This window comes from Cynocephalus volans, chromosome 6 (genome assembly GCF_027409185.1).
Source record: "Cynocephalus volans isolate mCynVol1 chromosome 6, mCynVol1.pri, whole genome shotgun sequence".
Taxonomy (NCBI): Eukaryota; Metazoa; Chordata; class Mammalia; order Dermoptera; family Cynocephalidae; genus Cynocephalus; species Cynocephalus volans.
In genome coordinates, this window is record NC_084465.1 from 99,198,872 (window position 1) to 99,222,093 (window position 23,222).

Below are 23,222 nucleotides of genomic sequence, written 5' to 3' on the forward strand. Positions count from 1 at the left end.
CCAGTGGGGAAACTGAGCCTGAGCTGCCTCTGCAAGAGATCTGGGGATAGAAACTTCAAGTAGCCCCTATTAAAAGGGCTGCTTCCAGGGCTGGCCAGTTAGCTCCCCTGGTTAGAGCGTTTTAACATCAAGGTCAAGGGTTCGGATCCCCATACCAGCCAGTCGCCAGAAAAAAAGGAGGGGGGCTGCTGCCATGGAAACAGGGAGAATGATGAACTGAGGTGCTGAGGAAAGATGTTCCTTAAGTTTCAGATTGTACCACTGGGGGCCTTGGTTTCATGGCCAGTTGAGGAGTGGCTCATCTTCAGCACCTGGGAGTAAATACACTTCCAGTCTATCCCCAAGAACAAAAATTAGCACATTCTACTGGATAAAAGGAAGAGAAAGAGACTAACCTTGTTGGAGAACATCAGAAAGTACAAGGTGATAAAGAGAGATTGGAACTTTATTGAGACTTTCTCCCTAATGAAATCAGAACTGAAACAATGCTAGAAAGGTCCAGCAACTGTTCAGGCACAGATATTTACAGATATTCTTCTTGGAGGAAATCTCTGGATCCTAAATTTCCCCCAGTTCCCAACCCCCTCCCCCCAAAGAGTCAGAATTCTGCTTGAAATCCACCTCCACAGAGAAGGGCGAAAAACAGGCGTTTAACACCTGTGCTGGTTGATTGACAGGCCGGTGGGCAGTAGAGAAAAGGGAAGTGAAAGGGTGAGAAGAGGAAGAGGATTGAGGCAGAGAAGGATCAAGAAAAGGAAAATAGATGGAGAGAGGAAAAGTCCATAAGGGGGAGAACATAACACACTGATAATGTGGCCCCCCTGAAAATATAAATACTGTATGAATTTATTAGCCTCATTTCCCAAAGCAGTGGCACTATCAACATCTATGACAATGCCCAGACAGTTCGGCATTTTTATTTCCCTGACTGCACCGAGAAAATCAGATCTGCCAAATGCAGACCTGGACGTTAAGGAGTGTTAAGGAGAAAGGCAGGGCGGGGGCAAGGGGGTCCCCCCAAGAGGGCTAATGCTGCAGACAGGAGGCGAGGGGGGGGTTGTTTGTTTTTAATGAGAAGAAAAATCCAGGACAGATTCCAGCTCATAAGCCCCTTGTCACCAGGCTCCGTGGATGGCCCTTATGGAACTCACATTCCTCTTCTGGTTGGCTCGCTCCTTTGAAACAATGTCCTAGAGGCTTTGGAGCCTCGGGTTTTCTTTGAGAGGTTCTAGGCACCCCAAAAGCCAAAAGCAGCAGCCTCTATTGCAGCATGCACCAGACTGCTAATAATTCGGGGAAACCGGAATTCCTAAATGGCAGTTCTCTGTGTGGACCTAATCCGATTTCCAATCTGCCTACACTGCCTAGTCCTCAGAGTGCCTCTCGCTCTGTCTTCATCTCCACTTTCCTCGGGTTCAGGATGCCTTCCTGGTGCTGGTGGCTCCTGACTCATGCCCTGTGGTTGAGGCCCCCAGGACAGTTTGCTCTCAAGAGAAGCGGCCAGTGGGCTGAAAGGCCCTCGAGGCAGCCCTGGGCCAGGTCTCCCGGACTGCACACTTTGTCAAAGGCTGCCTCGTGCCCCCAGGCCCTTCCTTCCCCACCCTCCCAGATGGCAACGCCTGTCTCCGAACAGGACTCTCTCAACGAGTTCCTTCTCTCTGCCCTCAAGTGTATGTCAGCTCCCTAAGCTCTCTCTCGTCTACCCACACGCAGATGCACACCCATTGGTACGTGAAGGCCCTGGCTTTCCTGCGGTGTGTTCCATGGATTCAGGTGAGAAGCTGACTGTTAAGCCATGGTTGCCACTGACACCACGTGGCTGGTGCTGGTTCCAACTCGTAGGAAATTACTCCAAGTTTGAAGTGTTGGTGCATCAGGGAATGGAGAAGAAAAGAAAGGAAAAGCCATGGCAATGGAAACCGGGAAGGAACAACTCCTCTGCCAAGTGTTCCCACAGAGAAGTTGCAGAAACAGCCTCTCTCTTAAATTTGGAGAGCCTGGCTGCCTGGAGAAGTCCCTAATGAAAAGGAGCAAGGTCTCCATTGTCCTTTCTGAAACCCAATGCCTTTGGGATCTGAGTTTTCCAAGACATGCAATAGACAAAGACACACTGCAAACCAATTAACCCTCTGAGCCATTCCAGTATCTTCCCTTAAATCACCTCCAAGAGGTAAATTACCTGAATACACGGACCATGCACCCTCCTCTTGGGGCCAATGAAGGGACCCAGCTCCCCGGCTGGCTTAGAAGACAAATTCAGAGAAATGGCAACAGGGGAGGCAGATCTGGATCCTAAGCTGGGAACTCTTCTCTCTTAGTGTTCTGGTGTCCTAAACCACCACCCCAACCCTTGAAGAAACAGGGAAGAGGGCCAGGGGAGAGGCTCAAAACCCAAGTAGATTCAGATCCAACAGACTGTCCACTGTTGAAAGTCAACCCAAGCTCAGGAGGCAGCCAGGGTCTGGGGAGCAAACAGAAGACTGTGCGTGGAAAAAAGCCAGAACAGACCTGTGAGGCCCTCTATGACTCAGGTTGTCACAATTTTCCCAGCTTAGAGGGGAAAAGGGAATTTTGTCTGCTTTTAGCTTATTTGACCCTTGTTGATTTAGCATACACTAGAACTGAGCTGCTCTCTGTCCCTCCAAGATAGGGCCCAGGAAAAGCAGGTGGAGCCTGACTTGCCTCCATCAGGCCTCCTAATTGAAGCAAAAGGACAAGCACACACTATAATTCACAGTTTCCACGCTCCTCCCCAGACCCATGCACCTCCCAGCACCATGGGCTTCAAAGAACCTCCAAATCTCTGATGTGTAATAATTTGTGCCAGGGTGGCTCAGAGGGTTAATAAACCAGGACTTCCCAGACAGTTAGGACACACGCTCATTCACCAACAGGAACCCGAGGACGGCTACATGGCAATCTAATGCTTCCTATAGCGGTTCTTTGGAGTTTCTCCACACCCTGTTTTGTCACAGTTGAGAGCACCTGGATTCTTCCCGAGCCCAAGGCTCCCCAGAAGGCCAGGAAGCTCCTGGGTGATGGCCCGCTCGATCTTCTCCAGAAAGCATCCTCCCATGTAGGAGCACTGTTGCGACAGGAGTTTGAAACCAGAAATGGGATTGATGCCAAAAAAGTCCTTGTAGGCCTCGCGGTTGGGAAGGTCAAATTTGCTAACATTGGTCTTTGCCAGGATGGTCTTGAAGATGTAGAATTTATCAGGATCTTCCACAATGTCCTTGAACACCAGCTCTCCATCACTGAAGAAGGTCATTTTGTCCTTATACGTCTGCAGATAGCGGTCCACCAGGAGGGCGTGAATGCGGACCCGGATGGCATGCTGGCGGATGAAGGCTATCTTGTTCTCCAACCTGTTCTCGATAACCTGATTCAGGTCTTCCAGGAGGGAGATCTCTTCCTTGAGGAACAGGTCCCGGTGGGTGTCGGGCCTATAGTCATATGGCCAGAAGGAGCTGACGTAAACCCTTGGGGGCTCCGTGACATTGATGAGAGGGGCCAAGCTCCAGAAGAGGGCCCCGTACACCCGCATGAGCATCTGCGTGGCCAGGTTGTCAGCCTTGTTCAGAATGATCCTTATCTGGGATTCTCGTCCCTTCAGCTGGCGGAAAAGCATCTCCAGCTCCAGACCCACATCCAGCTTGGTTGGGTCAAAAACAACAAAAATGAGGTCAGCTCTGTCGATGAACCACTGGCACACGTCATTGAAGGGGTAGCCTGCGGGAGATGGGAGCGAGATGTCAGGCTGAGCAGGCCTTCCTCAAAGCCCTGGCTCCTGCTTTCAGAACCAAACCTCACTGTGGGCTAGAAGCAGCTGCAGTATGAGGGATCTTCTGGGTTTCTAAACTATCCAGAATTAATTGCATTGCTCCTGCTCCTGGCCAACCTCCTGCCAAAAATAGCCTGGTCCTTGTTTTAATCTACAGTGAAATCCAAGTCTGCACAGAAGTGAAGTACTTGTTCTAAATGGAGATTTTCCTACTGTCTAAAAAGATCTGGGGTAATGACAAAGACGTTGGAGGAGAGAAGCCAAGGAATTGGGAAAACGGAAAAGACAGGATACACTGTTTAGGGGAAAGACACGGGGACCTGGTGTCAAGACGGACTAGAATTTGGGCTTTGCCACTGGCCAGCTGAATATCAAATGCTTCTAAGCTCTAGATTTTTAGCTACAAAACAACAAGAAGAACAATAATATCTAAGTTGATATAAAGATTACTACATTGCTATAAAATATAGGAAAGCACCTATCTAAAACTGCCAGTCATATAGCAAGTGCCAATATATTTTAATTCCTTTAACATCTTATTTCCTCAGTTTTCTTATTTACAAAATGAGCAGACAAGGAATACCTGATCTTGAAAACATTGAAATCTTATTTCACAATGATCAGCCAATAAAGCATAAAATTATCCGATGCATAATAGGGGTACGATAGGTTTCCTTTAATATTATAATTATTAGTGGTATTATCACTACTAATAAAACAGGGTCTGGTTATAACCATAAACTGAGATCCACCATCTGGTCACATGTTCCCACAACTGCCCTGTTTAGGACTCATCCCTGCAGACAATCTCGCATCATGGCAGTGCTCAGTGGTCCATGTCACAGCCTTGCACCTGCGAGGACTAAAGTGGCATTCCCTAGCCACCTGAAGGCAAGTGGGGCTTTGGAAAACTGATAATGACTTATGTTCAAGCAGGCCTGGTAGAACAGAAATGGAATAGGAAGAGCTGAAGGTCAAGTTCAATCCAGAGCAAACTCAGGAGCCAAAGACCCAATTTAGCCTGATGTCAAACATATCTGGACTGGGATCCAATTAGTCCAGGCCCTTGAGTATCCTGGACAGACTGGGCCTCCCAAAGACAATGCAGCCCCGGCTTGGACCTCTAGTGTCTACTTGCAGGGAAGACTCGTCCTCTCCTTGGGAGAATATAGTCCCTGGGGAAGCGGAGGACAAGGTACTACAAAACCTAAGTGGCAGCTCAGTGACAACAAGAGGAGTGGAAGGAGAGAATGCGTCTCCTGGGCCTGGACAACACTGGCCACATTTCCTCTCCCCTCTCCGCCTCCTACCCTCTGTCAAAAATAGTTTTCTATTTTGAGATCTCACGCCGTTCGGAAATGAGTGCCCAGTTACCTCTTTCTTGCTGCTTGCGGTTCTCAATGATGCCTGGAGTATCCACAAAAGTGACCCTCTCCAGGAGTTTGTGGGGAACCTCGATGCCAATCAGCTTCTCCAGGAAATTCTGGCCAAATTTCTCCAGGGGTGAAAAGGAGCGGGCACTGTCCGCAGCCATGACAATACCCTCAATGGTTTTCAGCTTGGGCCCGTGCATGAGGACCGTGAACTCGGACGTGGTGGGCTCGGCACCTGCAGGCACCAGGTGAAATTAGAAGGAACGCGATGACCTCTGGGAATCAGTCCTACTGCAAAGTGTGCGGCTGAGTGGGATGTCTCAGAGGGTTTTGCCACAAGAATAGGATACATTTGCTAAGCTAGTGGTGTCCTTTTTTACTTGTGGTAAATATATATAACATAAAATTTACTATTGTGACCACTTTAAGCGCACAGTTCAGTGGCATTAAGTACATTCACACTGTTATGCAACCATCACCACCACCATCCATCTTCCCAAACTGTAACTCTGTCCCCATTAAGCAGCAACTTCCCACCTGTCTCCCCAGCCCCTGGCACCCACCATTCTACTTTCTGTCTCTGTGAATATGCCTACTCCTTTGTGTATGGCTTATTTTTCTTAGCATAATGTCTTCAAAGTTTATCCATGTTGCAGTGTATGTAAGAATTTCATTCCTTTTTAAGGTTGAATAATACTCCATCATAAACATATCACCAAATTTTGGATATCCTTTTTTTTTTTTTGGCAGCTGGCTGGCACAGGGATCCAAACCCTTGACCTTGGTATTGCAAGGCAGTGCTCTAACCAACCAGCCCGGTTACCCTTTCATCCATTGATGGACATTTGGTTTGTTTCTCCTTTCTGGCTATCACGAATAATGCTGCTATGAACATGGGGGTGGCTGCCTCGTGAATACTTTTTTTTTTTTTTCTAAAAAGATGACCGGTAAGGGGATCTTAGCCCTTGACTTGGTGTTGTCAGCACCACGCTCTCCTGAGTGAGCTAACTGGCCATCCCTATATAGGATTCGAACCCTTGGCCTTGGTGTTATCAGCACCACACTCTCCTAAGTGAGCCACGGGCCAGCCCAATACTTTTTATTACCATATTGAAGATACATAAAAATGATTTAATTTGTCATAGTGCTTTTACATATGACATTCAAATACCCACAACCACATAAGAAAATCTACTACCTGTGTAGAGCTGGTAGCGAGTGTTTTCCAACCCAAGGAGGTAGTTTATCATGGTGGATTTACCAACACTCCACGGTCCCAGAAAGAGCACCATTGGCTTGGAAGTAATCTCCCCATCTGTGGGCAACAGAAATTAAAAACGGAAGTAAACAAACAAAAGTTCTTACTACGGGGGTGGTACCATTCTCCAAAGCACTCTACGTCCCAGACCGTCCATTAGGTTGGGGAATTCTATGTGGATCAGACAGTGCCTAGCAATCAGTGGCACTTCTCCAGGGATGCTCACCCAGTTAAAAGACACCCGAAGTCATTGTATTAGCCTTGCCCAGCTGCCTGCACCAGAGGCAGGCTGTAAGTGACTTCGACACACACTGAATTGGAGCTCACTTTGGGTGAGTGTCTCTTGGTTCAATCTGGAGAGTAGTTCCCAAAAAAGGGAGTGCAGAACTTCACATGGACAGAAGTTGAAACTCTGCCACCTGGATTGATAACAGAAGAGAAGGACGTGGAAGAAGCTGATGCAGTCTGGGGAGGGGAGGGAGTCTGGACTCAGGTGCTACTTGTTTCCAGCCCCTGCAGCTCTCCCACCTCTTAGCTGGTGACTCCTCAAACCCCCAACTCAGCCCAACCCTGGACTGTTGGGCCAGTCTCAAATATTAGCCTCCAAGGTCCGTGACAAATGTGCCAGTGTCCAAAACCAAACACTGGACTGACAATTCTTGGACTCTTGGGCCCTATGTCCAGTGTCCTTCCAGGAGCCTTGTGGGGGAGAACACCCTGCATGGGCCACTTCAGTTGTGATCCCTAAGAAGAAAAGCAGAATTCTCTAGTGCTTTCAAAACCAGGGGATGGGGAAGGGAGGCTGAGAGGCTTTTGACAATGATGTGGTCAGTGTAGTTGCTGATGGGCAGGCCTCCGCTCTTTCTGCACTTCTCGGAACTACAGCACATACAGCCAGCCTGCGCAATTTAGCACCTAAAGTTCTCCAGACCCATCTCCTGAAGTCTGGCAGATAGTCCCCAAAACGGTAGGCACTCCATCTTTTTGTTGTTGCTGTTGTTTTCATTCATTTCTTACCATTTTAATTTTTTAAATTTCTTTGTTCAAATCCAGAAGTATAAAAAAGTATACAGTGAAAAGTCTCCTGTGCATGTGCCCAGTGTGCCTTGGCCAAAACACCCCCTCTAATACGTAACCACTGCTAATTTCTTACATATTCTTTTAAATATTTTAATGCATATTTAAGCAGAATTAGTAGATATCATATTCCTCGTCTTTTTTATACAGAGAATAGTATGGTATATTTCTTCTCTGCACCTTGCTTTTTTTTTTGTTTGGCTGCTGGCTTGTACAGGGATCTGAACGCGTTGTCTTGGTGTTATAACATTGCGCTCTAACCAGCTGAGCTAACCAGCCAGCCCCCCTCTGCACCTTGCTTTTTTTTTTTTTTTTTTTGTCTTTTTCATGACCGGCACTCAACCAGTGAGCGCACCGGCCATTCCCATATAGGATCCGAACCCGCGGCGGGAGCGTCGCTGCGCTCCCAGCGCCACACTCTCCCGAGTGCGCCACGGGCTCGGCCCATGCACCTTGCTTTTTGATGCACTGGTTTTCTTTTTCTGAGGTGAAACTAAGTCCCGAAAGGCCAAGATGATGTTTATAAATGGTGGGCAAATATATATTGCCTGAAAGTGCTTACCATGGTCCTACCCCATCCCTCCCTGCCTGTAAATACAAGGAGATGCTCACATCTCTATGGGTGTCAATTCCTGGTTTGGGAACAGGAAGGAATAGGCAGGCTGAGAGGGTGGTTGGAGTCCCCAGGTATAGCCACAGAGGTTTCACAAAAAGTCTCTTTACACCGGCCCAGAGGACACCAAGGATGATGCTGAACCTTCCCGTTCTCCAGGGCAGAGCACAGAAAGGGCTCCTCCGGGGGCTGCTGTTTCAGCTCTCTACAGCAGGGGGCATCGCTGGCACACGCAGGAGGTCAGAGAATGCGGGAAGCTGGCGGCAGACTTGGAAGAAGGACCAAGTCCAGAAAGTGAGATCAAGAGCCAAGAACCTTATACTCCCTCCCCAGCGCCACTCCCTGGGGCACCAGCAGTCTCCTGGCCTCTGCTGCTGTTAAGACTGGAGTTTCCCAGTAGGGCCAGGCCACTTGGTCTTAGAGCTAGAAGAGAAGGCAGTTGTGGGAGACAGAGGAAAGCCACTGGGTGACTTTGTAACCTCACACCAATGTCTGTACATCCTCCATGATACTGACTTTTAGGCTGGCAAGAATCAGTATAGGTAGTTGTGGACAGGAATTCCCTCCAGGAATAATATATATCCTCTAACATTCCTACCCACTTTATAGCCATTAAGAGAATCAAACAAGATGATCTAGAAATAGCCAATAAACACAGGAGATCTGTAATATCACTCATAATGAAAAAAAAAACAAGATACCATTGCTAAAGCTTTAAAAGGTGAATAACACTTAAAATGGCATTGCCATGGGAACAAGAACTCTCATCTGCTGTTATTATGAGTACAAACTGGTATAATCGAAGGCAATTTGGCAACAACTATCAAAATGTTTAATTTCAGTGCTTCACTTTTTAGAACTTCTACAAATACGCTTGCATGAAATATGTAAAGATTACAGTAGTGTTTGGAACACTTTTAAAAATGGAAACTGGCAAGCACCCCATTGTCCATCCGTAAGGTGCTGGTTAAGCAGAGCAGGCAGCATTCACGTAAGGGAAGACCAGGCAGCCGTCAGAAAGAACAAGGTGCATCTACACACATGCACACGGTCTGCATAATATGATCCCATTTTTGTAAAAAAAAAAAATGTTTAAAAGACATACTTTTATATGCTCACATAGGCAGAGGAAATGTCTGGAAGTATTCATGAGAAACTATAACAGTGGGTGCCTCTGGGAATGGAATTAGAGAAGTTGGAGATCAAGAAAGGAATTTTTATTTTTCTATTTATACTATTCTGCACTATTTGAAATGTTTTTTGCAAAAGTATGTCTTATTTTTACTACTTTGAAAACCAATTTTTAAAAGAATCCAGGCCCAAGGGAAGGTGACAGCAGGGGGAGGGGACTGACAAGGAGGAGGGGAGCAGCCCAGGCCACTCAGAGGACTCAGATGTGACCCATCTGTGAGTAGGGAGCCCCCTGGGTGCTTGAGCACAGGAGGGATGGAAAGCAACACATGCACTGCTGCAGCATAAATGTTTGAAAATGAAGTGCTCTCTGCAAAGCCCTTGGAGAGCAAGGGGCACTCCTCCAGTGGAAGGGCTGGCTGACAGGACAGAGGTCTCCATCCTCTCCCTGTGCATTCTCGCGCACACTACCCACAGAGCTTGGGAACCCAAGTGGGCACCAGGGGAGTCTGGGTGGGGCAGAGGTGCAGCCCATGCTGTACCTGTGATCTCATGCTGCCGAAGCTCATTGTATTTGTAGGACTGCTCTAGGGGCTTGATGGACGAATGGTAGATCTTTCGAAGCCGCTGCAGCACCACTGGGGACAGAGAGGGGTGAGAGGCAAGCATCAGGCAGGGTGGGTTCCAGGTGGCTCCTCCACCGCCAAGGGGGCTCACACCCCAGGGCAGCCCCACCCACACCTGTCAGGGGCAGGGGCCGTTTGCAGCGCAGCGACTGTGCCATACAGTAGCGAGTGTGAAGGGAGCTGGTCCACATTCCAACCCTCAGACATCTTCAAACCAAAAGGCTTTCTCCCACCCACCCCGCAAAGCCTCCTGGGCTGTATATTTTTTTACACCTAAGTCACTCCCCCCTCCCCTCCTCAGTAGTGCATCTGGAAATGCTGCCTCCACCTGCAGCCGAACAGAAGGCCTCTCTCTGTTGCCCACCTCTGCGTGTGCTGCCCTCAGTTTGGACACAAGGACCACGGCACTGAGCCTTCCCACAGGACGCCCCTGGGGCCTCACCCACCACCACACCTCCAGGTGCTCCTGGGGGATTCACACATCCCAGGCGTCCTGTGGGAAGAGCCCAGCTCCAAGGCAAGGCTGAGGCACAAAGAGGAAGGCACAGAGACAAGGGGCGGGCTGGCCAGACTCTACCCCTCGCCCCGCCACTCTCAAGCTGCGCACCCTGAGCTCTGAGCTCCAGACAACTCATCGACAAGAGGAGACGGCAAGGCCCACTGAAATCCTGGGGTTATTACAAGGATGGGATGAAACACCAGACACGAAAGAGCTTTATAAGCTAAAAATCAAAGCAAACATGATGAATTCTTACTAACCATCCTCCCCTGCCACAGCACGGAGGCAGCCCTGGGATTCACCCTCTGTCCTTTCACTCCTTTCTGGAATTTTTCTTTCTGGTCTCTCCATGTGGGTCTCCTTTCCCCCTCTCTGCAGATCTGGAGCCCCACGGCTTTGGACCGTGCTCATGGCGCCTCCTCCACAAAGCTCCCCACCTCCAGGGCTCTCCTTTTCCCTGTGGTCCCCTCTGGCATCAGATCTGCAGCCCCCTGCACCCTGGCCCCCAGCAGCCCCCGATGCTCTGCCAGCCCAGCCTGGGTCCCCTTCCTCTGGTTACCAGAGTAATCGTCGGCTGGCTTGTCCTCATCCAGCATCAGGGTTTTCTCGATGTGGGAGCGGTCCCTCGGAGGGGCTTCCTCACTCACATCCTCCATCTCCTCTGGGGAGAGAAGCAGACACAGGGTTAGAGCAGACTCAGAGCCAGCCAAGCGCTAGGCTGCTTGGAAAGACGGTGGGGGAAGGCTGGGCCTCCAGTTGAACTGAACTGAGTTCTGCCTTTACAATGGAATTTGAAAACCCAATCTTAGGAGCTGGCTGGTTAGCCCAGTTGGTTAGAGCACAGCCTTGTAATACCAAGGCCAAGGGTTCAGTTCCCCTTACCAGCCAGCTGCCCCCCCAAAAAAATCAGTCTCAACCTTAAAGCTCCATGATCCATCTTATTATGTCAACAAATATTTATTGAGCACCTACTACACGCTGAGCTCTGAATGTCATGCTGGGAATGACGCCAAAACAGGCACAGCCCCTGCCCTTAGAGAGGTTCCCTGCAGCCTAGTGGGGAGAGAGATGATAAAAGGCCTGTACAATAATATAATTGCAAACGGTGGGTGGCAATGGAAGGGAAAATTCCAGAAGCTCTGAGTGTCTAAGAAGCATGCCCAGGTAGTCTTGGCAGGGGGAGTTGGAGAAAAGGTCTCCAGGTCTAGGGTGAGGAGGAGGGAATTAGGTGAAGGAGAGAGAGTTTTCTAGGAAAGCCCAGACAGGAGCTGTCCAGCAGGAAGCAGGAAGAAGGCAATGGCTGTGGCAGTGCGTGAAGAGGTCTGCAGATCCCTGAAGGCCACCAGAGGAGATTGATTTCATCCTAAGGGCACCAGAAGGTGGAGGGTGGGGGGAAAGATTCTAAGCAGACAGCTGCCGTGATCAGATGAGCATGTTATCAGGATCACTCTGGCTGTGTGTGGAGAATGGGAGTAGGGGGAGCCGCTGCAGCGTGTCCAGATGCCCGAGCTGGCCTTAGGTCTGGGCCTTCAGTGTCACAGTCATGTCTATGCAGGCTGCCTGCACAGGGAACTGCAAGTGATTAGGAGGGGAGCGGACGTGGGCCTGTGGGCAGACAGAGGCCAGTCCCACTAGGGGTGGAAAGCGAAGGACCACCAACATGGAGACCTCAGACCCAGAATGGGGAGACAGGCAAAAAGGAGGAGCTTACTGAAGGCAGCACCACCCATCCCACCCTCCCTGTTTATGAAGAATACAGTACCTGACAAATGGTATGTAAATTAAATTATGTAAGGCGACCGTGGGGGACCTGATCCAACCACTCTCCCTGAAAGCCCAGCGCCTGCTCTACGTCCACATCTCAGACAATGAAGCCACAAAGGGTCCTGGCCATCCCTAGCACCAGATCCATCTCCGATGTTACCCCATAACTTCTCCCTGCCCTCTCCTCCCAACTCCTGTTCCCAACCTTTCGAGGGCAGTGGCTGCTGCCCGAGGTGGACATTTGAGGGACATTGGTGATCACAGTCAGAGTTCTTGAGTCACATCACAACCCCTCGGTCCCAGTTCTCCAAGCCTCCTATGGCCTAGTCATCAAGGGGAGACCCAAAGTTCTGGCCCACCAAGGTGATCCCTCAGATGGGTCTCAACCTACCCCCAGCAACCACCTCCCTGCACATCCCGCCACTGGCCAGCCCTGGGGCCTCAGGCCTTGTCATTTGTCCCCTGGTCCTTCAGGTGAAGGTGCTGGTTCATGTTAAGAAGCATCTAGAGACCCCAAATGGGTGGCTCCAGGGGGCCTGACTCAGAAGTGCCCAGATCCCTCTGGACCCTCTTGGTCCCTCCAAACTGGAGACACATGGCTCATGAGCAGCCCAAGGTACCTCCCTGGGCCAGTGCCCTCGATGGGGACTCTGCCTGGCAGACCCGGGGTTCACTGGGGGCCCTCCTGCCCTGCCTGCCCCTCCCTGACCCACTATATATGAGATTTCCAGGAAGAATGCAGCTGCCCAAGGTGCCGGGGATGCATTTAAGGATTTAATTCCTACCCTGGGGAGCAACTGCAGGAATCCCCCTCCCTTGACGTCCCTCTTCGGGCTCCTCTGCCTCAGCATCCTGGGCCTCACCGCCCTCAGACCCTGCATTCAGTTCCTCCAGGCCGAGCTGGGCCCCTTCATCCACACGGCTGTTGTCTCCTGCTGCTTTCTGGGGCTCCTCCTGGCGCTCCCCAGCCTCGTCAGAGGCGCTCCCTTCTTCCTCAGAACTCGCCCCGTCACCATCACCGCTGTCTTCTTCCGACTCAGATGCATCTCCTCCCGCCTCCTCACTTCCACTGTTGTCACCGCCCTCTTCTTCCTCCGAGGTCTCATCCTCTGAGGGCATTCCTTGTGCCTGGCCCTCTGGGGGTTGTTCCTCCTCAGTTCCTCCTGCCCCGGAGCTCTGGGCACCCCCAGACTCTGCGCTGGTCTCTGTGGCTCGGCCAGCCTCCAGGCGGGGACTGGACTCCCCCTGGTCCTCAACCCCCTCCCTGGCTCCTGTGTCATCATCGGCCTCTGGCTCTTCTCCCACAGATGCGACATCAGGGGCTCCATCCAGCACTGCCGGCTCTTGTCCAGGCCCCGGGGTGCCCTTGCCTTCCGTCTCCTGGGCATGAAACTCCTCACCTTCTAAGCTAGGAGGGGCCTCTGCAGCTTCAGGCTCAGCTGTCCCCACAGCTGCTGCCTGCATGGGACTGTCCCCTTGGACCTCCCTGGCCTCCTCAGGGACCTCGCCACTCCCAGCCTGTCCTTCTGCCTCCCCACCGGCAGCTCCCTCCTCTCCTCGTCCCAAACTGAGCCCTGGCCTCTCCTCTTCCACGGGCCCCTCGACCCCTCCTGCCGATGGGCCTTCCCCATCCTCCCTAGGCCCCACAGTGTCCCCAGGCAGAGCTGACTCTGCAGCTGAGGCATTAGAGAGGCTGGCTTCGGGGTCGGAGCCCGGGCTGGCAGCAGCTGGAGGAGCCCCAGCGGCTGCAATCTTCTCCGAGCTCTCAGCCTCCCTGCCATCCGGGTAGTGAAGGAGCAGTTTCTTGTCCTGAGGGGCCGCGTCTGCATAAAGTGCCCTTTCTTTCTCCTCTAGACTTGCGTCTCCAGCAGAGAAATGATTCTCCAACAAATTGCCAACATCTTCCGTGCCACCCGAAGCAGAGACTTGCAGTTCTAAATGGTTAGAACATGATTGGTCAGTTTCACAGGGCTGGCACTTGCTCTGCTTCTCAAAAGAGTCTACATCTACCTAGATCCCATCTAGGGATGTGAGGTGTCGGCCCAGCGTGCAGATTACACCTGCCTCCCCCGCTCCTCGTGACTACCTTGTCTGTAGCAAGCAGAGTAGGTGTGACACTGCCTCCCTTTCAAGGCATGGAAACGGTGGCTCAGGAGGCTGAAGGACTGACCACTGCCCATCAACAAGGGACCTAGCGGCTGCACTAACCTGAGACCCTGCAATTCTGACCCTGACCTTCAAGTCTCCCACTAGGTCCCTATGACTGCATATGGATGGAAACTCGGGTGAGCCCTTCCAGTTCCTCTAAACTTGCCAATGGGCACGTGCAGCCTGGTTCCCCAGGAGGTACTTCCAAGATAGGACAAATGTTGGTACATTCCACCCCTGGTCAGTTCCTAGAGTCATTAACTAGCATGCTTTTTATACCGCTATCAGCAAAGGAGTGAAAACAGGTGTTTGCAGGCCAGATAATCTTAGGTTACAGGCAAAGTACTTAGGGGATTACTTGTGGCTCTCAACCTTATTAAGTCACACATCCAACCCTGGCCCCTTAAGGGCAGGCATTTGCTGGCCTCGCTGCCTTAGATTAGAGGGGACATGGCCTGAGGAGGAGATACCCAAAACGGGCAGGGCCTGGGCTTCCCTGTGGCCTTAGCCAACCCCTTCCAAGAGGATCCCCTTGACTCCCAGGGCCTCTCTCCGAGGAAGCAGCGCCTCACTCTCTATAGACATCCCTCTCTCAGGACACAGCCTGCAGGTCCCATCTCTGCCTCCCACAAAGAAAAGCTACTTCTTGGGGCACCCCTTCTGCCTTGGGGTACCCACCCCTCTGGGGCAGCCTCCAGGGAGCAGGAACAGGTACTATCTCTTTAGTCCCCACAGACAGCCCAGCTGCTGTCCAATTCAGAAGGATGGGAAGCTTTGGTGCCTTTTCTAATAAAGGAGCTCGTGTACTGACGTATAAAACTTTTCCCAAGAACTTCCACACACTTTATGGCATTTAAGCTCCTTTATTAAACTGTCGGCAGATTTTAGAGCTGAATTAGTGAAGGTCTGGAGAAGGTCTCTGACCTGCCCCAGATACGTGGCCACCAGGTGCCCAGTAGGTGACTGGAACCCAGAGCTGCCCAGGCTTTCCACACAATGATGTGTTTAGGGGTACAGGGGACCCCTTTCCTATTGGTACCTCAGCCTCTGCCTGCAGGTGCCTGCTCTTCAGGCTTATGCCCTACACTGTTCTGGCTCCTGGATTGCGGGTACCAAGTCTTAATTCTGGGTTCCTAGGCCCTGGGGCCCTGCCTGACCCAAAGAAAGTACTAGAAGTCCACAGTTAGATTTGAGTACCAATAAGAATTCCTGGTCCCTTAGTGGGGGGCAGGTCAGGGAGCTGGATGCTATCCATTTAAATTTTCTTCCATTACCACCCACACACCCATAAGCCCTGATTCCCTTATCTGCATCTCTGTCTCCCTGCCCCCCACCCCACGAGGAAAATCTATGGCAGGAAGTTGGTTTAACCCACTGAGATTGATATCCTGTGAGCAGCAAGATATGTATAATGTGTATTATATGAGATACATTTGTATAATTATTAAGTGTGCCAGGCAATGCTTAAGTGCTTTATACACAAAATATTAACCCCCTTAATCTTGCTGAATTTGCTTAATCTTACTTGCTTCTGTAAAACAAGCATTACTCATATCCCCGTTTTACAGATGAGAAGAGGCATTGAGGGCCTTACCCAATGTCACATAGCCAGTAACTGGCTTAGGCCATTCGACTTCAGAGCTGCAAAGGAGATTGCCTGATCTTTGAGCAGGGGTCTACGCCCTTACCTCCCAAAGCACGGCTTGAGCACCAGCTGCCTCAGTTATCACTGGGAGCTTGTGAAAAAGTCCAGATCCACTGAGTCTGAATCTGCATTTTAACAGACACTCATAGTTTGAAAGGCGCTGCTCCATAAAACCTCAGAAAACTGCCTCTCAATCAGTGATCCTTGACACTGGCTGCATATTGGAATCACCTGGTTCTTGGTCCCATAGTTCCTCCCCTTCTTCAGTGGTTCTGATTCAAATAGCCTGGGGTGTAGCCTCAGCATCAGGACTTTTAAAAAATTCTTAGGTAATTCTAATGCACAACATTGCAAACCACTGCAACTGCTAAACTATGTAATCCTGACTCCAAGGCTTCTGCTCCCAGCCCCTCCCCACTGGGAGGGTGCCCACTGGGGGCTCTCAAGTTGGGGTGGGTCTCCCAGGCCCTGGCATTTGCCCTCAGAACAGGCCTCTCCTCTGGGGAATCCAGCCCTATCCACCAGCCCCTGTTGCAGTCTGACAATAATGATGAAGATGATGATGATGATTGTGATGGTGGTGGTGATGATGATGATGATACTGTTGATGATATTGTTGATGATGACGATGGTGATGGTGGTGATCAGACTCGAGGTCTAAAATCCTGTAACATTTCTTTTTTTTTTTTTTTTAAAAGATGACCGGTAAGGGGATCTTAACCCTTGACTTGGTGTTGTCAGCACCACGCTCAGCCAGTTAGCGAACCGGCCATCCGTATATGGGATCCGAACCCGGGGCCTTGGTGTTATCAGCACCGCACTCTCCCGAGTGAGCCACGGGCCGGCCCCAAAATCCTGTAACATTTCTGATAGTCTCAAAAGACCCTCTGTCCCTGGTTGGAGTGAGAGGGCTGCATAGTCCCTAGGGGGGTGAGGATCTCAGATGTTGGGGGTTTACCATGACCTTCATGCTGACACGTATTTCCATTCCTGGTCCCTGGACAGGAAGTAAGGTGCATGCATGTGTGTATACACATTTACATTGATACCTCTCCCTGCTTTTTACAACTTAGTGTCAAGCTGCCCCTGACCTCCTGCTAAACAATTTGGAGTGAAAAAGACTGAGGGTGATGGTTGCATGCCCAGTGACCTTTCTTCCCAGGCTAAAAATAACTTCTCTGACAGAAAGTGTCTCAATGAAACAAGCTGTCTCATTGGGCCCAGTGCTCCATCCCCAGGAAGCAGCTGTGCCATTGGGCCTCTTCCTCCTCTAGGGGGAACAATCAGAGGCTTCGGGAGCCTCTGATTACACTCAGTTCAATTCTGTGAAATCGAAGGCTGGTGCCTTCCCCTCCCTCCTCACCCCCCCTCCCCTGGCTTCTTGCCAAAGCCCCCTTTGGCCCCTGGAGCAGGAAGTGTGGGGAGGGTGCAGAGGACCCTGGACACCCTGGATGGGTTGAGTCCTGGGAAGATGAGTCCTGGTCTATCCCAGGACATGATGTACCATACTGTATGTGCTGCTGCCAAGCAGCTGCCTCGGCCCTGGACAGGCCTAGGCGCTGACATCAGGGCACATGAATAACAGGTCCTCAGCTCAGCCCCGGAGACCACAGGAAGGCCTGAGTGCCCCAGCAGGCTGTACCCCAGGCAGAGCACAGCGCAAACCAGCCCTGCGTCTCTCCCAACACCTTTCTTTGGGAGCCAGCCTTTCAGGGGCTCCTGCCAGCCCCACATCCTCCAAGATGTCTTGGTTCCCCTCTCCTCTCTCCACCACCAACCAAACACCCTGATTTTTTTCTTCAGCTCCTAACTCATTCCAAAGCACTTTCACATGGACTCAGGGAGTTGTGGAGTTGCCAAGGGCTTTGGGGAATCCAACTGTAAAGGAGGAAGCTCTGGCCAGGGAGATTCAGAGACTTGTCCAAGGTTGAGGTAGGGTTGGGGTAGAGCCCAAGTCCATGGCCCTCGCTCTAGAGGTCTTTCTGCTCCCCAGTAGTTTACAAACCATGTCCTGTGAAGCTCTAGGGTCTAATAGCAGTGGCTAAGGGGGTGGGGGAAGATGAAACAGCTGGGATTTAGCCACCGCCTCTATACCTCCTGCCATCCTGGGATCTGTCTGCCCTACTGTTTGAAGAGGAAGGGATGGAGGGAGATTGACAAGCCCTGCTTCTGTCCTCCCCCTGCTCCTCTGTAAAAGTATCTTTTTCTAGCCCCCTCTTGACCATTTTCACCAACATCTCAAGAAGCCCCCCTTCCAGCATCTTTTTGCTCTGTGATCCACTATACCAGGCTCTGAGCTAGATGATATCTTGCCCTCATGTAGTACTCCATGTTTCCAAGGTAGTTTCATGCTCTGATTCTTCTTTGATCCTCCTAGCAGCCCTCTGAGGCAGAAAACGCTGGGATGATGAACCTCTCTTGGAATGAGGCAACAGACACAGGAAAGATAAGTTGTTTGCTCAACAGGTCATTCCAGAGATGGGATAGAACTCAGGCCGAGAAATGCAGCAACACTCCCTGGCCCGAGTGGAGTGGCATGTGTGACCTGCAGAGCTTTTCAAGCGCAGATGTCCAGTCTCTGGGGCTGGTCAGTATGGACTTGTGTGTTTCACAGGTGAGTCTAAAGAACACTAATGTTTGAGAACCAGCACACTAAGCCAGCCTCAGTGCCAAGTGCCAGGGCGTCCTCTGTCTGGAAGCTGAAACTGGAGATCAGGAGAATAGAGGTCAGAACTCAAGATCTTTTGTTTTGTTGATCTGTTTTGAGCCCACTGAATAAATTCAGTGCCTTCACGGAACAGAATGCAAACTGTATTCCAATCCGTCCAAGTCTCCTTCACAGACGTTTGTAACAAGGACTTGCCGAGATTGTTTTTCCACATGACTTCTCATCCATTTGCACTGAAACTATGGAGTCCAAAGTCACAGTAAGTAAAATACCTTTGTCCATTACTCAGACATGGTTATGCAAATGAGTCACCAGTAATAAAGTCCTGAGGGAGTGGGGAATCACTTTACAATTCTGCACCTGGATACATCAGTCCAAGAGAGTCAGGAATACCAGTCTTGGCATGCAGAGGAGCCCCCCATATTCCGGCTTCTCGCAGGCTGTGTCTCAAGTGCAGCCGGGGCAGGCAGCCTGGCCCTTCCTTGTTCTAGTCCTTGTCTCTGAACACTCCTGGATGGGCAAATGTGAGTCAGTGGCTCTTCTAGCCTCACATTTTATCTTCACCTTATTCTACAGAGTAAATATTCACCACTTGGGACCCCCCATTCCCACTTCTTGGATGAAGCTTCAGACAACTCTGCAGAAGGCCGAGACCCATGAGGACCTGGAAGGAAGTGCTTGCCAGAGGAAGGTTTGTCTATCCTCCCATGACCCCTGAGACCCTCCCTCACCATCCTCTTGGTCTTTACCTCTTCCCCCAGACAAGGGTGCAGTGACCAAAGCAGCCACTCTTGGAAGGTTTCTTTGGCTATCTGGACAAGCTCCTAAAGTCAAGGCTAATCCCACCAGGACAGCTTGTCCCTGGCTGGACTCTAGCCCCCAGATGATTCACCTAGGGGACAGGATACAATGACAAAGGTAGCAATGAAAGAGAATCTTGCAATTTGGGGGTCAAAAGGGACCCTGTCACAGACCAACTAGTTTGATTTCACTAATGGGCAAAATCTTAAAACCCCAACAAGTGCTTATCCCAAGGCCACAGGGCTAGCAAGGCTGGTTGGTAGTGGCTGCTTCTTGAACCCAGCTCCCCACCGACGCCACATCTCACGAGCTTTCCCGGTACTGGGCTATGTCCTCTTCCTCCCCCCACCCCCCACTCAGGCTCAGCCAATGAGAGGGGCTAAGTCTGCCTTAGGAAAGCAACTGCTCAGTCCATGCTCTTCTTCCTCCTTTTAAAAAAGATGGCTTGAGATTTCAACACAATTGTTTTTAACCCATCAAGTCCAGAGAATCAACAAAATAACTTCACTCTCCCCTCCCCACAACCCCCAATTCCTAGGAATTTTTGATTTGGGAGGTACAGAGAGAGACTGCTGGAAATCCCATGACCTTCGTATATGTACACGCTTGTCCCTAATGCTTGGATCATTTGCTTTTGAAAGATACACCCCTTTGGAAGAAGCAAAACATAAAGTCCCAACCCCTGCATGTGAATTGATTTTTACAAGGGATGCTCTGTTGAGCACCCAGTTTCTCCAGAGATCAGCGTGCAGGAAGTGGGCAGAAATCCTTAAAGGAGGAGTCAGGTGATACTTCCTCCCTCCAAAGGGGCTGAGCACGGCAGGAGAAGGAAAGGGATGCAGGCTGGATTCTGAGACAGGCTGAGGCAGGTGGCTGGCTTTCCCGCTGTCCCACCTCCCAGCCCAAAGAAGAAACCGAATCTCCCTGGGATCTGGGGGGAGGAGCTGCTGGGGAGGGCTGGTGGTTAAACTTCTGGGAACCAGGCAGGGAGGGACCCACTAGGAAACCGAGGAGTGTGGCTCCCTCTAGGTCCCCCATTAGAGCTATCTCAAGCTTGGCAGGTAAAAGGAATAATGACAGATCCACCCCATTCCCACCCCAGGGAGGCTGGAGCTTGGGAAATGGATCTGACACCTTCTCTAGCCTGGGTTGGGACCATGTCTGTGCCTTCCTTTGCCCGTGTGGTGGACTGAGAAGGCTCTGGCCCTCGGGAGAGAGCTGATCCCTCTGGATGCACTGGGAAGTCAGAAGCACTGGGCTGTGGCCCTTGCAGTTTTACTAACCAGCTATTTGACCTTGGGCTGTTGTTACCCTCCCTGCACCCAACTTTATTTGCCCATAAAATGCAGATAACTGTAGCCGCTTTGTCAACCCCCTCAGAGTGTATTAAACATCAGGGGATGTTTAAAAGCATTCAGCAAATGTCAAGTATAACAATCATTATTTCCTAGAAGCACAAAGACGCCAAGCCAAATCCCAATTCACCAAGTGGGCCAAAACAGTACCAGCTTCAGACAAGAGCCCCGCTGGCTCCCCCTTCCCTCTGCTCCTTTTGACCTTCTGGGTCTGGGGGCTCCATTAGGGGCCAAGAGGGTCTTTCCGCCTAGGCTCTTTCTCCCCTGTGGCCAGCCACCAGCAGCTCAGGCCCTGGGGGTAACCCAGCTCCCTTTCTGAGGCTCCAGCTGGTCTGGAAACAGGAATGGGCCTGAGCTGTCAACACTCCCAGGGCCAAGAGCTTGTCCTGCTGAGCCCAGTGTTAACTCCTGCAGTCCCTGCCTCCGGCTGCCGTCAGCCCTGGCTCACCCAGAAACTTCCCTTCCATCCAGCCTCTGAAGGAAGGTGACCCCGCACTTCACCCCCAACACAAATGCACGCTCGGGGGGGTGGTTCAACAGATCTGGTCACAAGGACCACATCCTTCTGAGAATGGGCGAAAGGCCCTGTCTACAGGCAGAGAACCAGTAAGGGCCCTTCAAGATGCTCCAAAAGGGCCCTACAATCGGAGGCAGTGCTGCGTGACCTCATCATCCTCGTCATAAGTGAACACAGAGAGCAAAATAAGCCCTTTGGAAAGACTCGGCCTTGGGAACCAGGCTGGGACTGAGCCGCACAGAAGTTCTAGCCCCACTCAACTGGCGCTTTGCTTATCCCGCTCAAACGAAATTAGAGCTCATGTGTTTGTGGCTTGGAAGAGCCTATGCGGCCCCTTCTTCTCTCTCACCACCGGCAGCTCTGCCCCCAGGCAGCAGAGCCAGGTGAGAGAACGTGCTGAGCCCAGAATGCCAGGTGACTGGTACCAGCCCGGCCACCTGCTCAGTGGTGAGGCGTCCTGAGCAGCTCTCGTCCCCAACTGCCAAGAAGAGCAGAGAAGCCGCCCATTCCCTGGTCTAAGAGTTGGTTAAGGAGGAAGGTCACAAGCCAGGGCAGTGACAATACACAAATATTCTGCCCTGGTTGCCCTGGCCCATAAAACGTTCTGGAAAAACTGCTCTTCGGGCATCAAGAGCCCAGATTTTTCCACCTTCTTTCCCAGCCTGTGTCACCAAATCCACAACAGATGGGCTCTGCTTCTGAGTCCTTACATTCATGGCCCCAAAACTCGTGTTATTATTCATCCTTATGCTCATTTTTACATTAGAAGCTTCTAGAACTGAAAAGAAATGTAGAAATTAACTAGCCCAACACTTTCATTTCACAGATGAGAAAACCAAGGCCCAGAGAAGAAAGAGAACCTCCCACAAGTCACCAAGAGATTGGGGCAAAGGTGGGACTAAACCAACGTCTCCTGTTCCTCACCTGTGGTCTCCACACGGGGGTTTTCAGACAAATATGGCTTCCTTTTCTCCCTGACATCTCTAACCTTTTCATGCTCACATCTAGCCCTGTCCCTGGGTCCGGGTGCTCCTGGGACAGGAGCTCATCTGCTCCCAAAGCTGAGGGCTGTATCAAGGATGCCCACCATGGATCTGATGTCAGGCTGGCCCCCTGAGCACAGCTCTATGTGGGGATTTTAGGAAGGACTCAGGATGAGGTTTAAGCTCCCTTCATTCACCATTAGGTCTGCAGTATTCCCGGTGTCTCCAGAATGCAGGGAGGGTCTTGCTGTCATTATCCCCAAGAGACAAAGGATAGTTGATTGCACAAGAGCTCATGAGATCAGTTCTTAGTCACAAACTCAGTGACTTAAAACAATGGAAATGTTTTAAGTCTCACAGTGCTGGAGGCCAGAGTCTGAAATCCAGGTGTCAGCAGGGCCCCACTGCCCCTGCAATCTGTAGGAGAGGGTCTTTCCTACCTCTCTAGCTTCTGGTGTTGCCAGCACTCCTCGGCCTGTGGCCACATCCTCCCATCTCTGTCTTCACGAGGCCTTCTCCTCTCTGTCCGTGTCTTTTCTTTTCCCATAAGGACACCTTCATATTGGGGAGGGGGAGTCAACCTATGTCCGTTTTCCAAGAGACCCACGGGTTGCAAAGGGTGGAACCCACCTGCATGAGGCTGCACCAGCCCTTCCCCTGGGACCCCATTCTGAGCTATGATCCACCTCCAAGGCCACAGGCAGCCAACAGTGGCTGAGGCCCCTCAGCTCTGGGGTCCATCACAAGTCTGGGGTACAGCTGGCCTCACTTCCCTGCCAGGGACACTCCCAGGAGAGCACAAAGAGACAGGGGCATCAGGGGGCGACCCTCCCAGAACCTGCCCACAGACAGAAGAACCCTTGTGGTCAGGCTGAGCTGCCCAGTGGGGCAGGGGCCCTGGGGACCCCAGTGTCACTGCAGGAAGAAGAGGAGAGAAGGAAGGGAGCCATGGGAAGAAAAGAGTCGGGAGCCTGGGTTTG

General features: G+C 51.2%; 1 protein-coding gene across 3 annotated transcripts in view; it reads right to left on the reverse strand.

The window, feature by feature from the left end:
* Positions 1-427: 427 nt before the first annotated feature.
* The window catches only part of SRL (sarcalumenin), a 36,152-nt gene continuing 13,357 nt past the window's right edge, over positions 428-23,222 (reverse strand). The window contains exons 1-7 of one of the 3 annotated variants that reach the window (XM_063101189.1): positions 18,205-18,756; positions 12,911-14,059; positions 10,921-11,022; positions 9,779-9,874; positions 6,356-6,472; positions 5,159-5,392; positions 428-3,732 (exon numbers count right to left, since the gene is read on the reverse strand). In XM_063101189.1, the coding sequence (XP_062957259.1) occupies positions 2,921-3,732; positions 5,159-5,392; positions 6,356-6,472; positions 9,779-9,874; positions 10,921-11,022; positions 12,911-14,059; positions 18,205-18,268 (2,574 nt within the window). In that variant the 5' untranslated portion in view covers positions 18,269-18,756 and the 3' untranslated portion in view covers positions 428-2,920. Of the gene's footprint in view, positions 3,733-5,158; positions 5,393-6,355; positions 6,473-9,778; positions 9,875-10,920; positions 11,023-12,910; positions 14,060-18,204; positions 18,757-23,222 lie in introns of those variants that run through there. The other 2 variants (XM_063101190.1, XM_063101191.1) reach the window with 2 other exon arrangements.